At 38.4% G+C, this 15,833-nt stretch overlaps 1 protein-coding gene across 2 annotated transcripts in view; it reads left to right on the plus strand.

Moving 5' to 3' along the window:
* The first annotated feature begins 201 nt into the window (after positions 1–201).
* The window catches only part of GOLM2 (golgi membrane protein 2), a 104,193-nt gene continuing 88,561 nt past the window's right edge, over positions 202–15,833 (plus strand). For both annotated transcript variants that reach the window (XM_081050044.1, XM_081050045.1), the window contains exon 1: positions 202–834. In XM_081050044.1, coding sequence (XP_080906170.1) covers positions 508–834 — 327 coding nt within the window. In that variant the 5' untranslated portion in view covers positions 202–507. The remainder of the gene's footprint in view (positions 835–15,833) is intronic.

Consider the following 15,833-nt stretch of genomic DNA (forward strand, 5'->3'; position numbering starts at 1 on the left):
CAAACAGCCAAAATTAACACAACTCCCTCCCTAACAGAGATAACCCTCGCGAGATAAGCCTATAAAGGGCGAGAGAAGCCCACTTTCTCGCGAGAAGAGGGGGCGTCGGCGGAAACTAAGAAATGGCCCCCTTGGCCACCCGGACCTAGCCAGTGGGCGTGGCCAGGGCTAAATCCGCCCCCTTCCGGCTCCTTTCCCCGCCCCCTAAACCTGAGGTGTTGGGCCCGAGGTACCCGCAGCTAGGTTCTTCAGGTTCCTCTCCTCGAGTGCAGGGTCATTTTCAAAGCCTCGGCAAAGCGTTTCGGCCGGATTTGAAGAGGGGGGCGGGGAGGGGCCTGCGGCTTGCGGCCCCGCCCCCTTCTCCGGCTCGCGGGCGGGCGCACTGGCCCGCCTCCTCCCTCGGCGGGCCCTGGGGCCGCGTCCCCCCCGCAGCTCGGCAGTGGAGGCCTGAGCTTCTGCCCGCAGGTGTCGGCGGCGGGGCTCCCGGGCACAGCCTGGCTCGACCCCATGGTGGGTTTCGGGGCCAACCGGAGGGCCGGCCGCCTGCCCTCCTTCGTGTTGGTGGTGCTGCTGGTAGTGATCGCGATCCTCGCCTTCAACTACTGGAGCATCTCGTCCCGCCACGTCCTGCTTCAGGAGGAGGTGGCCGAGCTGCAGGGCCAGGTCCAGCGCACCGAGGTGGCCCGCGGGCGCTTGGAGAAGCGCAATTCAGACCTCCTGCTCTTGGTGGACTCCCACAAAAAGCAGATTGACCAGAAGGAGGCCGACTACGGCCGCCTGAGCAGCCGGCTGCAGGCCAGGGAGGGCCTAGGGAAGAGATGTGAGGATGACAAGGTAAGGACGAGCCCTCTCCCCTCAACCCCCATAGTTGCAGCTCCGGGGTGGGGGCTGTTAGCCCGCCAGCGGCTGCCTTATGCCTTCCAGGATTGCAGTCCTGGAGGCTCCCCTTTACCGCCAACAATCCTGCTTCTGTCGGACTTTTTCACTGCCACATTCTCCAGCCCCTGCCAGACGAAACTGGCTGTAAATTCTGGTTCTCAAGAGTGGCCTGTGTGTGGATGCCGCCTTTTCTCCAACCTCAGCTGCTGAGCTGGCAGTAGTAATCATTTGGCCTCTGTGGCCGCCTTACGTTCACAGATACAAATCTGGAGACTGCCCGATTTGGTGTGGGTATTGTTGCCTCAGCCTTATTCCATGCACACTGATCAATATTAATTTCTTTATTTAAAAGAATGGGATCTCCTCTAACTGCTCCACTTATGGTGGTCCCCATGTATTTATTAAGCAGTATGACTTTTCTTAAATCTCTATAGGACATTGTATGAAATAGTTAAAGAATAAAATATTGCTACCCTTCTTGTGATAAAAAATGTTATGATAGATGGGCTCTGGAGCCATACATATGTGCCACACTTGTAAGTTGGACATAGTGAATCCAAATTATGTACTCAATTTGAATTGTTATTGAAATTAGCCAAAAAGGTATTATAGAATCTAAAAAAAATGTTACATGCAACAGAATCCAAGTCAGTGTCTTCATTGTTCTTGAAAGGAAATAAAAATGAAAGTTTGTATGCTTAAGTTGCTATTATAGTTGGTGTTGTACAGATAGAAAGCCATACAAAGTTTAAATTAAAAAAGTTTAAAACTGGACTGTAACTAGACCTACTACTAAATAGTCTTTGTTCTCACCAGCATATTGGGAACATGTTAATTTATGACTGACTGCAACTTCTGTTGGGATAGCAGAGTTGTGAAAATTTTGGGGTGGGATAAGTAGATGCCTTTCTTTCTGTACCCTTTGGTAATTTCACATTGTTTTATGTGTGTTCCTTTTATCATTACACGTTTTTATTTTGTATGTCAAAGTCATTTATTGTAAATTATTATAAATTAAAATCTCCATGAGCTCCCAACTTCCTTATTGTCATGAGCCTCTACCTTATTTCATGAAGATTGAGGGTCCTCAGGTAAGTGCTTTTCTATAACCCCCTCCTCTTCACCACAACATAGACATCCTATGAGAGGAAAAAGAGATCAGTGAATTTATACACATACTCCACACTGATCTCTAAAGACAAAAATTCGCTTGGGTGGAGTAGGCAGTAATCCATGAAATTTTGGAATATTTAAATAAGGTCTTCAGACCTGGAATGGTTGGGCATTACTCATCAAGTTCTTCTCTCCAATCTGAAAGGAGAGTCTTTTCTAGTAACTTATACTCTGGATTCCATTTCTTCCACCTACTGGGCTGTAATTATCAGTTTCTTTCAGTAGGTTTTTACTTTTACTTTTAAAAAGGTATAGGTGTCCCCTGTTCTAATTATTTTTTTTATTCCCCTTATACTCCCTTCTCCCAATCAACCAACTTCTTTTTTTTATTTTCACTGCTAACTCCATTTATTGGTGGTCTATAAATGCTTCATCTACTTCTTTTTTAAATCCCCATCCTAATCTTTTTTATTCTGTCAGCCAAGCTTCTTTCCTCCCCTTTTCTGAAGTTATTAATCTTGAAGGTCATAAGTGACAGTCTTCCTAGTCAAATCCAAAAAACATTTTTATTCTCAATCCATTTAATCTCTCAGTAGTTTGGTCTTGTTGATTGTCTCTAGCTTTTTGGAAACGACTTTCTTGCTTCTGTAATACTGAACTCTCCAGGTTTGCTCCCGATCTTCTTCACTATATTCTTTGCTGGATAATTTTTTCTTCTAGCCATCTGATAATAGACTCTATTGTTGGGCCTTTGCTTTCTCCTTAGAGCAGTATTTCTCAAAGTGGTGTTAAACAATACTGTCCTAGGAATTGTTCATAGGAATTGGTCAGGAGAAAAAAAGAAAAACCTTTTTGGGAGGGAAATGTTAAATAGTATTAGTAGTACATCCTCCCTTTGGAGTTCATAATTGTTGTTACTTGCTGTTGAGTCAGTTCTGACTCCTGCCGGCTCTGTGCATGAGTGATATCTGCAATGTTATGTCCTCAACAGCCCTGTTCAGCAACTGTAGACTCATGCCTATGGCTTCTTTTATGGAGTCAATCCATCTCATATTTGGTATTCATCTTTTCCTGCTGCCTTCTATTTTTCCCAGCATTATTGTCATTTCCAAGAAACTCTGCCTTCTCATGATATACCTGAAGTAAGACAGCTTTAGTTTTGTCATTTTTGCCACCAGTGATATTTCAGGCTTAATTTGCTCTAGGATTCACTTGTTCATCTTTCCTGCAGTCCAGGGTATCTATAAAACTCTCTTCCAATAACATATTTCAAATCAATCAATTTTTTTCCTATCAGCCTTCTTCACTGTCCAACTTTTGCATCCATGCGTAGTAATTAGGAATATGAGGGTGTGGCTGATTTTAGCCTTGGTCTCTAATGACACATCTTTGCTCTTGATCTTTCCCAATTCCTCCATTGCTGCCCCTCCAAGTCTCAGCCTTCTCTTGATTTCTTGGCTATAGTCTCCACTTGAATTGATGACTGAACCAAAGTAAGCAAAATCTTTAACAATTTCAGTGTCTTCATTTTTTGTGTTAAAGTTGTGTATTTCTTCTGTAGTCATGATTTTTGTGTTCTTGATATTCAAATATAGTCCTACTTTGGCACTTCTTTCTTAAACCTTCATCAGAAGTCATTATACAGTCTAAGAAATCTAGTAGTAAAGAAGACTATTTAATTTTGTTTAAGCTATTAATAGTCTCACTCAGTTAACTTCACCACAGATTCCTATTTTCATAGCCTATTTGTTACCGTAATACAAATGATAAAGCACACTAGTTGGGATATGTTGTCCTAGGTATCTTAACTTTTTTTGTTTGGCTAATCTATGCAGCTAGCTCACAAATCTGTATCTCTTACTTGTATGTCAATTCTGTATTTTGAGTTAGCTATAGCATCTTTGTTGGAGTAAATGTTTGTTCTTGGGGTTAATGAAGAAGCTCTGAACTGCTAATGGAAAGGGTGGTCTTGGTCCAGATGAGTTATAGATGGAATTTGTCTTTTAAAGTGTTTCCTTTACTGCTGTTAGTCCCTTGGTATCTGGAGAATTATATGATAGATTTAAAAACATTTCAAACTTTGAAGGCTGCAATTTGGGTTCGAATTCTAGCTCAATTTCTAGCTATGTGATATTGGGGCAAGTTATTTAACCACTTTGGACCTATTTCCTCATATGTAAAATTGGGATTATAGTACTTACCTAAGTATTGTACAGATCTGAGATCACCTTATTTTTTGCCTTTCTCCTAAAGGATTATAGGCTAGAGGAGTGTATTAGTTTGCTAGGGCTGCCATACGAAATACCATACAAAAGACTGGGTGACTAAAAACAACAGAAATTTATGTTCTCACAGTTCTGGAGTCTGGAAGTCCAAGGTTGAAGTGCCAGCAGGTTGGTTTCTTCTAGGCCTCTCTCCTTGGCTTGCAGATGGTACCCTCTTGCTGCTTGATCATCAAATGGTTGTCCTTCTGTGCATACAGATCCCGGGTGTCTCTTCCTCTTCTTATCAGAATACCGATTATATTGGATTAGGGCCCCACCCTGGTGGCCTCATTTTAACTGAATCATATCTTTAAAGACTTTATTTCCAACTAGATTACATTCTGAAGTAGTTGGGTTGAGACTTCAATATGTGGATTTTGGGGAAACAATTCGGCCCATAACCAGGGGTATCCTTGACACACACACTGCTTTTTCTTTCCTTTTTCTGTCAGAAAGGCCCTTTCTTCTGTTTCCTAGATGTAGGGCATTTCTCTTATCCTAACTTGAATTCTTGCTGCCTGTATTTTATACTAAAGCTGAGTGGTCCCGATGGGCCAAGTCAAGCACTTGATAAATAAAAGAAGCTTTTAGAATGTACAAAAAGTCCTCTCCAAAATTGTTTTATTACAAATGCTAAAGGTTTGAAGCTGAATGATAAATGGCCTCTTTTTCCTTTAACAATCACAATCTTCCCTGAGGAGTATATACCTTTGGATGAATAGGGAAATAAATCGTGTGCCAGAAAGGAAGATGGGAAGCATATTACTTTTTTTCCAAAAAATATCCTCATTATGTATGTATGTACACAACACTCATACACATACAAAATATGTATATGAAAAACACAGTACATGTTCATTACTGTGGGCTCAAATTCTGACTCTGCCATGCAGTGTGTGTATAACCTTGGGCAAATTACGTAATTTTTCGGTTTCTCGGTTTTCTCATCAGTAAAATGAGGATAATATTTGTTGCCTCTCTCATTCTTGTAAGGTTTAAATTAATAAATTCATTAAAATGCTTAGAACAATGCCTACCACATAGGTAAAAAAAGAAATGTTCAGTAAGTATTGTGTTAGCTATTATTATTCCACAGCTAGTTCCTTACTTCTGTCCTGCCTTCTCTTCAAGATGGGACTCTATCCATATTCCCGCCCAAGATCGGGTCCCAGCTCCACCTTACCTGCCTCACCCTGTGTTCCTAGTTGTCTGACATTTTTTTTCTTCCATTTCCTCATCAATTTCTAGTTAAGTTTAGTTGACTCCTCCCATATTTGTCTTAACTGACTTCTGGAAGCCAGAAGCCTGCTTGTTCCCCTGTAATTTGAGGGTCATACTTCTGTAGTTCTTCTAATGTGTTACACATGAATAATCCCTGCCTTTGCCTGTGCCTCACCGGTTATAATCTGGCCAAGTTCTAGCTATACTTTACTTGCTATCTCAAATTGTTCATAGACCATACAAAACTCATAAACTATATCCCTTTCCTACCTTCTTGATCCCTATAAATAATGTTCTTACAACCATTGTTAAAACTGAGATTGATGTCATCTTTGATTCCTTCAGCATCTCACATTCAGTAATTCCACATGCAGTGGAGTTACTTGATCAAAAGGAGTTTTAAAAAAACCATCACTCTGGTAGCAGAATAAGAAAGAATTGATTGGAAAGGAAACAATAGCTTTCTAACTAGTCTCCTTGCCCTGGTCTCTATTTCTTTCAGTCAGTTCTCTTTAAGCAACCCTGATCTTCAAACCTTTCTCTCCGTGGCTGTATCACTCACTGCATCAAGTCAGAATTCCAACTACCTTTGTCTCCCACTATCTCCTGACCCAAACTGTGTTCCACACATGTTGTTTTGCTTGATTTTGTCTACCCACTTGCCTGTGTTATGTTAATTCCTGTTTTCTTGTATCTTTGTTTTGCCCTTTGACTCATAACCTCTTGCCTTTTTTCTATGTATCTATTCTACCAATCTTACTACCGAGAGATTCCATTAATCTTTAGCTTCTGGTCTATACCCACCATGAAAAGCTCAGGGACTTCTGACCTGGAGCATGATTTTCCTTCTTTTTGCACAATTGACATTTATTGTGTGAGCCACACTAATTTATTTTATTCTTCTTTTTAGACTAATAGCTTCTTATATGCTAACCTTGTCTTAACAAAATTTTAAGTTCCTTAAGGAAGGACCATATTTAAAATTTTTCCTGTGGGTTCTTGATAGTTCTTAGTGCTGATATAAAGTGATATAGGTTACTGGATTAGGGTGAGCCCTAATCCAATGTCTTGAGTCCCTACTAAGACAATATGGACATTGATACACAAAGCCACACAGGGAAGAAGGCCATCGAGGATGGAGGCCTTGACTGGAGTGATGCATCTATAAACCAAGGAATACGAAGGATTGCCAGCAACCACTAGAAGCTAAGAAAGAGGCAAGGAAGGATCTTCTCCTACAGACTTCAAGAGAGAGAGCATGGCCTTATGGACAACTTAATTTTGGACTTCTAGCCAAAATTAAGAATAAATTTCAGTTGTTTAAGGCACTGAATTTATGGTACTTTGTTACGGCAGCTGTAGGAAACTAATACAGGATTCAGTAGAAACTCCAGCAGACTTTTTTTGCTTGTAGAAACTGACAAGGTGATTCTAAAATGTGTATAGAAATGCAAATAACCTATAATAGTCAAATTTACAAAAAGAAGAACAAGGTTGAAGACTTACACTCCCTGATTTCAAGACTTACTATAAAGATACAGTAATCAAGACGGAGGTATTGATGAAAAAAATAGGTACACAAATTATGGGAACAGACTAGAGTGCAGAACTAGACCCTCAGATAGATACATATAGATATATAGATTTATGGCCAATTGATTTTTGACAGATGTGCCAAAGCAATTTAATGGGGAAAGTCTTTTCAAGGAAAAAGTTTTGAAACAACTAGATATCTTTATGGGGGAAAAAAGAATAACAACTACTTTGCAATATATACAAAATTAACTTGAAATTAATCATGGATCTAAATGTAAACAGTGAAACTATAAATCTAGAAGAAAACATAGGAGAAAATATTTGTGACTTCAGTATAGGCATGGATTTATGATAGCACACACACACAAATGAACTATAAAGAAAAAAATTGATAAATTTGACTATCAAAATTAAAAATTTTGCTCCCCAAAGGCACTGTTTTTTGAAAAAGAAAAAAGACAGATTGGAAGAAATACATTTATCCGACAGAAGAATTTTAATAGAACATATGAAAACCATTCACAACTCAATAATAAAACAAATCATTTTTTAAAATGAGCAAAAGATTTGAACAGACATTTCATCAGAGGAGATTTATGAATGGCAGATAAGCACATGAAAAGATGCTCAATATCATTAGTCATCAAGAAAATGCAAATTAAAGCCACAATTGTTGCTGCAGACTCAAAAGGTCCACTTGCCTGTGTGCATCCAAGCCAAATAAGAGCTAACAGGACACTGCAGCAAGGGAAGTAAAAATTTATTTAAGGAATTGGCACCAACATGGGAGACACAGGTGAGCTAGTAGTGCTCTCATGGCCTCTAGTAGCTAAGGAGTTGGGGCTGTGGGCTCTACTGATTGGTTTGGGCTAAGGTAAGGGGCAGTTGAGCATGGCTTTAGGTTCTGATGTCAGTCATGGCTATGCTCAGTTTGGTTTTCAGGGGATGCGTTATGTGGGGGCCGTTCCGTTTTATGAGTCTGGAGCTGAAACATAACTGAGGCCAAGTTGTTATCTTTGTTTGCCTAAAGCTTTATTCCACTTTGAGGTTTGGTTATTGTATCCTGGTCATGGTTGACAGACCTGAAGTTTTATTCTTAAGTGAATTTGATGCTGACCAGAACCTAATGTTCCAAGGGCTTAATGATTAAAGGTAGTGGGCATATGGTGTGTGTACAGATAGAAAGTTCTGGTGGAAAGAACGCAAGTGAGTCATAGTTCTATCAGACTATACAAACCAACTTGGATTAAAGCAAAATGCATGCTAAAGAAATGAAGTTCATATTACATAATGAAGTGTAGTTATACAATGAGACACCACTACACACCCATTAAAATGACTAACATTAAAAAGATTGACCATAATAAGTGTTAGTGTGGATGTGGGGCAGCTAAAACTCTCATACTGCTTGTGGGAGTATAAAATGGTACACCACTTACTTTGGAAAACTGCTTTGCAGTTTCTTATAAAGTTAAATATATACCCACCATTTGACCCAGCCATTTCATTCCTTGGTAGTCTTTACCAAGAGAAATGAAAACATATGATCACATACATACAAATATCCATAGTAGCTATATTCACAAAGCCAAAAAGTGGAAAAACTCAAAATTTCCATCAGCTGGTGTGAGTGGATAAAATCTGATAAATCCATACAGCAGAATATTACTCAGCAGTAAAATGGAATGAATTATTGATACACTCAGCAACATAGATGAATCTCAAACCCATTATGCTGAATGACAGAAGCCCAACATAAGAGTACATACTTAGGATTCCAGTTATATAATATTCTAGAAAAAGCAAACTAATCTATAATGATTGAAAACAGAACAGTTGTTGCCTGAAGCTAGAGGTTGAGGGAGGGATGACAAAGGATCCAGAGGAAACTGAAAGGGAGTTTAAAATGTGCTGTGTCTTGATTGTAGTGGTGGTTACACAGATGCTTAAAGCTATCAGAAGTCATCAAATTGTACGCTTTAAATAGAAGCAGTCTACTGAATGTAAATTATGCTTCAATGAAGGTGTTAAAAAATAAAAATGAAAACATGCAATAAAAAGGGGGGAAGCCAATCAATGACTTCCTATCACCCTTAATGTAGCTCACAAATCTTTTCTCACTGACTCAAGCCCTGCAGTCCAGCATCAAATACAATCATTCTCCCCTTAGCTCCCTCCAGCTCCAAATACTGAACTTTTAGATCCTCAAACTCTCCGTGCTTTTCCCCATTCTGTGCTTTGAAACATAGTGTGCCCTAAATTCAGAAGCCTCTTCTCATCTCTCCCAAGCTTTTTATTCCTCCAAACCTCTCACTTATTCTTTACCTCACTAAAGCCTAATCTTTTTTAAGGATTCAACTAAAACTCTCTTTCTCAAGAATGTCTTCCCCAAGCCCTTAAACTAGGTTAGGTCTTCCCCTCATATTCCCTGCTCAATTTTAAGCTCCATAATCATGTATGCTGTATCTGTCTCTTGTTCACTCATTCACTGCTGTAACCACAACATGTAGCATAGGAACTGACCCAACACAGAAACTCAAACATATCTGAGGAATAAAGAAATGAACTTGGGGTTAAGATGGAAGCACAGGGTATATAAACATTGAGTGCGAGAAACACAGGATGAGAAAAAATGAGTGTTGTTGAAGCTAAGGGAGAAAAGTTTCAGGAAGGAAGGACGGGAGAAACAATCAGATGGAAGGCAACTAATCCAAATCTCTGAAGCAACATTATTCAAAGGAGGAGCTAACTGGCCCAGGGACAAATAGGGCAAGAAAGTTAGGTAAAGTTAGGAAACAGAAAGAGAACCTTGCAGCACTGTGACAAACTGAAATTACTGTATGCCTAGCCTGTTTCTAGAGGGAAGCTTGGGTTTTCAGTCAAAGGAAATGTTAATTCTCTTCCATGGAAGAATCTGACATGGGGAAACCTTAGGTCTTCATCCACAGAAAATAGTTCTTGCTTAATGAAGTCAGTCCAAAAAGTACTCCCTGACACTTCAGAAGGATAGTACATGCCACACTGCAAGAACTCTTTCCTCTGTAGAGTGGGTGTAAGGAAGCTCCTTTTACCTTTTCTCTGCATAACTAAATCCTAGCCATTTTTCAAGAATCAGTTCCTTTTATGAGCTCCATGGAACCTCCTGGAATTATTCCGTCTCTTATAATGGAACAAGAGAAAGTAGAGAAATGTGAAAATAAGAAAGACAAAAAGGAAAAGTGGGAATATATTTCTAAGATCTTCTTAGTATAGAGTACAGTAAGTGCTCAATATATTTTTGTCAATTTAATTAATATATTTGAGTTTTAAGAGAACAATGCAAGACCAAATTTCTTTAGTACCAACACCCCAGGAAAGAGAGGAACTAACATTATTAATGTCAAACTCTGTACTGCACAGGCTTTTACATATTTTATTTTGTTAATCCTCCTCTTGAGGATGGATGAAGAAACAGGCTTAAAAGAGGTAAGAGAATGGCAGAATTCTAAACTCAGATCTGTTTGATTACAAAAGCCCTTGCTCTTTTCAGTAAACTACATCACTACAGAGTACTTTATATATATTTAAAACTATATACAATAAAATTATATTATTATATAAATAATAATATATTTTATATTATTATATAAAAGCAGTTATCTCACCAACAAATCAAATAACTTTTGAGTATTCACTATGTCTATTAGTTTCTTAGAGTTTCTGTAACAAAGCACTACAAACTGTGTGGCTTAAAACAACAGAAATTTATTATCTCATAGTTTTGCATATTAGAAGTTCAAAATTAAGGTGTTGGCAGGGCCATGCTCCCACTGGGGAGGGGAAGATTCTTGTTGCTTCTGACAATCTTACTAGTTCCTTGGATTATGGCTGCAAAACTCCAGTCTCTGTCTCCATTCTCCATGGCTGTCTTCCCAATATGTCTGTATGTCTTTGTGTGTTCTCCTGTCGTTATCTTCCCTACCTATCCTTCATGTGGCATTTTGTTTTCTCTTCTTATTAGGATACCAGTCGTATGGATTAAGGCCTATCCTAATTCAGTATGACTTCATTTTTACTTGATTACATCTGCAGTGAGGTCACATTCACAGGTAGGGGGATTGGGGGGGGGTTAGGGTTTCAACATAGCTTTTTGGGGACACAATTCAACCTATAATAAATCCATAAATCAATTTGGAGTAAGTTGAATCTTTTTGTAAACTGAAACTTAGAGGTTAGGTTTTTTTGTTTTTTTTTAATTGGGGAATATTGGGGAACAGTGTGTTTCTCCAGGGCCCATCAACTCCAAGTCATTGTCCCTCATTCTAGTTGTGGAGGGCACAGCTCAGCTCCAAGTCCAGTTGCTGTTTTCAGTCTTTAGTTGCAGGGGGCGCAGCCCTTGTGGGAATTGAATCGGCAACCTTGTTGTTGAGAGCTCGCCCTCTAACCAACTGAGCTATCTGGCTGTCCCTCTGGAAGCTCAGTGGCAGCTCATTGTCTTCAGTCTAGTTGTGGAGGGCACAGCTCACTGGCCCATGCGGGAATCGAACTGACAACTCTGTTGTTTAGAGCTCACGCTCTAATCAACGGAGCCATCCAGCCACCCAGTAGTGAGTTAAATATCTTAACAATATGGAATATTCCAATCCATAAACGCATCAAAAGCTGGATACTGTGGTGTCATGTAGGCCAAGGGAGAAGAGTTTTGAGAAAGAGTCATCAGTGTTAATTGCTGTAATTATTTATTTATAATTGCCTCTCTGTAACTAGATTGTGAGCTAGGCAGGGCTGTATGTTCTATTCATCTTTGTATTCCCATAGTTTCTGGCATAATGTTACTTAAAAATGTGAAGATTTTTGAGGGCAGAGTCCATATTTCATAATCTACATTTGTTTTGAGTTCCTGGTTCATACCAGTTAATAATTGTTGAGTGAGTGACCATATCTGCACATTTATTATATTGAATCTATTTTTTTCATTTCTTCCACCTTTATATTGTGAATTTCTTGACTATAAAAATCTAGTCTTAACTTTGTAAACCCTTACATATTTGGTTCTACGGACTCAGTACATATTTGTTGATTGATTCAGCAGTTTGCACTGGTTCTTAATCAAAGTATGCATAAATATTTGCTAGGGCTACCAAAGATATTCACATATCTGATTACACTACTTCTCTGGAAGACAGTCAAAATATTCTGATGTTAAAACCACTCATTATCAACTCTATCTTTCTAGCGTAAATAGACTGTATCCTTTCTTGGAAATGTATGATAGTAAATCTAGTCAGTGTTTTCTTTGTTTAGAAACTCAAAAATATTTTTCTGATTCAATTTAGCATTTAAATGAAGAGAAGAAAACCTTGGGATTAGTTTAATATCATTACAATGAAAACAATTGAGTTATATATTGCATATCATCAGGGACTTGTTTCATAAGCTGGAAACTAACTTGAAATAAATTCAGAAAGGGTAAAACAAAATATGTCCTTTTACTGATATAGTGCTTTAAGACTTTTCAAAGCACATTATATGCATAAGTCATTTATTTGGGAAAGTTGAGTATCTACTGTGTACTAGGTGCTAGGGATGGAAAGACTATAAGGTTTAATACTTGTCCTCAAGCAACTGTATCTAATGGGGAAGCACATATAGATTAATAATCCATAATGCATGATTAAATGGTACAGTAGAGCTCTTTACAAAGGGACTTGACAGTCAAGGGAACAATTGATTAACTGCTTCAGGAAGTCAGGGGAGAAGGGATTCACTGAAGATGAATCCTAATAGATGAAGAGTAGTGCACTAAACTTAGAAAGGGGTAAGGATAGAAGGAACATAAATGAATTCAGGAAAGCTTAAAAGTATGCCGTACCTTCACAGGTCAAGCAGTTCAACAGGAGTGGAATGTAAGATACATAGTGATGAGAAGGAAGGGAATTTGTGGCGACAGATAAAGCTATTTAGGGCCAGACTCTTTATTACCATTTTTTATTGTAAAATATACACAACATAAAATTTACTATTTTAATCACTTTTAAATTTACAATTCAGTGGCATTAAGTGCATTCATAATGTTATGTAACCATCACCACTATCTATTTCCAGAATTTTTTACCATCCCAAACAAAAACTCTGTACCTATTAAGCACTAACTGTTCCCCTTCCTCAGCCCCTGGTAACCTTTATTCTACTTTCTGTCTCCAAGAATTTGTCTGTTCTTGATACTTCATGTCATGTTTGTCCCTTTGTGGCTAGCTTATTCCTTTTAGCATAATATTTTCAAGATTTCTCCTATAGCATGTATCAGAACTTCAGTTCTCTTTACAGCTGAATAATATTTTCTCTCTTCTGTGGGTTGTCTTTTCACTCTATTGATAGTGTGTCCTTGTCCTTTGATGCACAAAAGTTTTTAAATTTGATGAAGTCATATTTTATCTGTTTTTTCTTTTGTTGCCTATGCTTTTGGTATCATATTTAAGATACCATTACCAATAAAATCAAATTTGTATTTTGAAAAGATAATTATAGACATAGTATGGAGGATAATTGTAGAGGAATGAAATTGAAGTAGGATCAGTTAGGAAATACATTACTGCAGAAGTTTAGGCAAGAACTATGGTCTTAAATTTAAAACAATGGCAGCAAGAAAAGAGAATAATAGATTTGGAAGGCTAGTTAATTTGATATTTATAACTAAGCTCTAAGGTAGATAGGGCTTGCAGTTCTCATTTTATAGATGAAAAGCTTTTAAAAGTGATTTGCCTCTGGTCTCTAGTACCTGATGTTGGAACTAAATCTAGGTTTTCTCATTTCTAATCCAGTAGTTTTTCCACTATAGCATGGTTATATTCTCAGGTAGAGAATTATAAACAGTAGGGAACAAGAGATCAGTTTTGGAACCTGTCACATTTAACATTTTTAATGAATGATTTAGAAAAAGTTCACAGTGTGCATATGGCATTCTTGAAGAGGGTAAAATACAGAAAGATCATTACGCACTGGGGAAAAAATTGAAGCATCAGTAGAAGCATTTAGGAGACAATAATCCAAAATATACTTATAGTATAATTAGCTCTGAGATCAAAAAAGGAATTGAAAATCAAATAGTACATAGGGAAATTCTGTGAAATTCCCAATGTATTGGTTTAGCCAAAAAAAGGCTAAACTTGGAGGACTGCCATCCTAGGTACTGGGAATAAATAGTAAAGAAGACATTCTACTCTTTTACATAATAATAATAGCTAACATTCATTAAGCACTTACTATGTGCCTGAGCACTGTTGGATTTGTTTATCTCAGATGTAATCCTTTGAACAACCTTGTGAGACAGATAATATTCTCATTTTACAGGTGAGGAAACTGAAACACAAAGAAGTTAAACAGTATGCCAAGGTAATAGAGCTAATAAGTCATGGATTAAGAATTCAGACCCAGGCAATTTAACTTTAGAGCCTGTGGCTTTTAAGCACTATACTATTAGGCCTCTACATAATCACAGTCTTTCCTTATCTGCAACACTTTGTTCAGTATTCGTTACATGATGTAAGTTTAAGACACAGAGAACAACTGAAATCAAGGAATGAAAGAGCAGTTACTATAGAACCAGCTAAAACGACCAAAAAAAAAACTTGAAAGAGAGCATTTGACTAAAGAATATGGATATAAACTTTCCGTACCAAATTCTACAAAGTAGGTTTGTGCTAATACATATTCTACTTATAAATGACCCATTCTTATAGCTTATGCTGCTGCCCTAATGCTATTGTTGCGGAAAAGCGGGGAGAACCAAGAGACTCAAGTGGCACGCAGAGATCAGGGAGAACACAGCTTTATGCCCGGCGGGCTTAGTGGGATTGTTCCCAAAGACTGAGCACTTACTGGGGTCGAGCGCTTTGTTTTATAGGGTTAGGCCTCCGGGTTGGGGGGGATTTGCACTATTGCCATTGTGGCGCTAGGGATTGGTTAAATCTGGCCGGGGTGCCGGGGAGGTCCGTCCCTAACAGCTGTGATCGCTCAATACTGTTTTGATGGGAAAGCCTCTAACTGCTGTGCTCGCAGGAAAACTGCTCCAATAAGATATCGGAGGAGGGAAGGGGACAGAAAGCTCCTAAGGCTGTGCTCGCAGGAAAAAACCATCGCAGCACTATGTATCTCTTGCCTTAGCTGAAGGAAAGTTGGGAACTATTTTACAGCTTAGTGGGGAAAGTTTCTTAACAGGTTTTACTTCCTTAAATGGTACCTTCCCCCAAATGAGAAACATTTACTCCTCAAATGTAACGGTGCCTGGAATGCCTCCAGTTAGAGATTTATTTTTGTTAACTCCATAGTGTCCATATTTTCCAAATTGAAAATCAAGACATGATGTCTGAAAAAGTTTTAAAAATTGTGGTAAAAAAACATGTAACATAGTACTTACCATCTTAACTATTTTTAATTATACAGTGATGTTAGCTGTATGCATATTGTTGTGCAACAAATCTCCAGAACTTTTTCATTTTGCAAAACTGAAACTCTATACCCATTGAACAAAATTCTCTTTTTCCCTCCTCTCCCCAGCCCCTGGCTGAAAAAGTATTTTTTTTTATTTGAGAAAAAACATTATAATATAGAAACTCTTACAGTGGCATAAGATAATTGCACATATAAGGAACCCCTTCATTAACAGAACAAAATTGTATTACATTAGAACCCTTAGAAAATCTAGGACATATAATCACTCTACGTGCTGAGAACTGAAGTGAGCTTTCTAGTACAGTTACTTCTGGGAAAATTAGTAGCAGAAGACTGAGGGATGATTCTACCATCAAGTGTTTTATTTGAAAGTAATGAGTATGATCCACT

The sequence above is a fragment of the Rhinolophus hipposideros genome (genome assembly GCF_964194185.1).
Source record: "Rhinolophus hipposideros genome assembly, chromosome: 5".
Classification (NCBI taxonomy): domain Eukaryota; kingdom Metazoa; phylum Chordata; class Mammalia; order Chiroptera; family Rhinolophidae; genus Rhinolophus; species Rhinolophus hipposideros.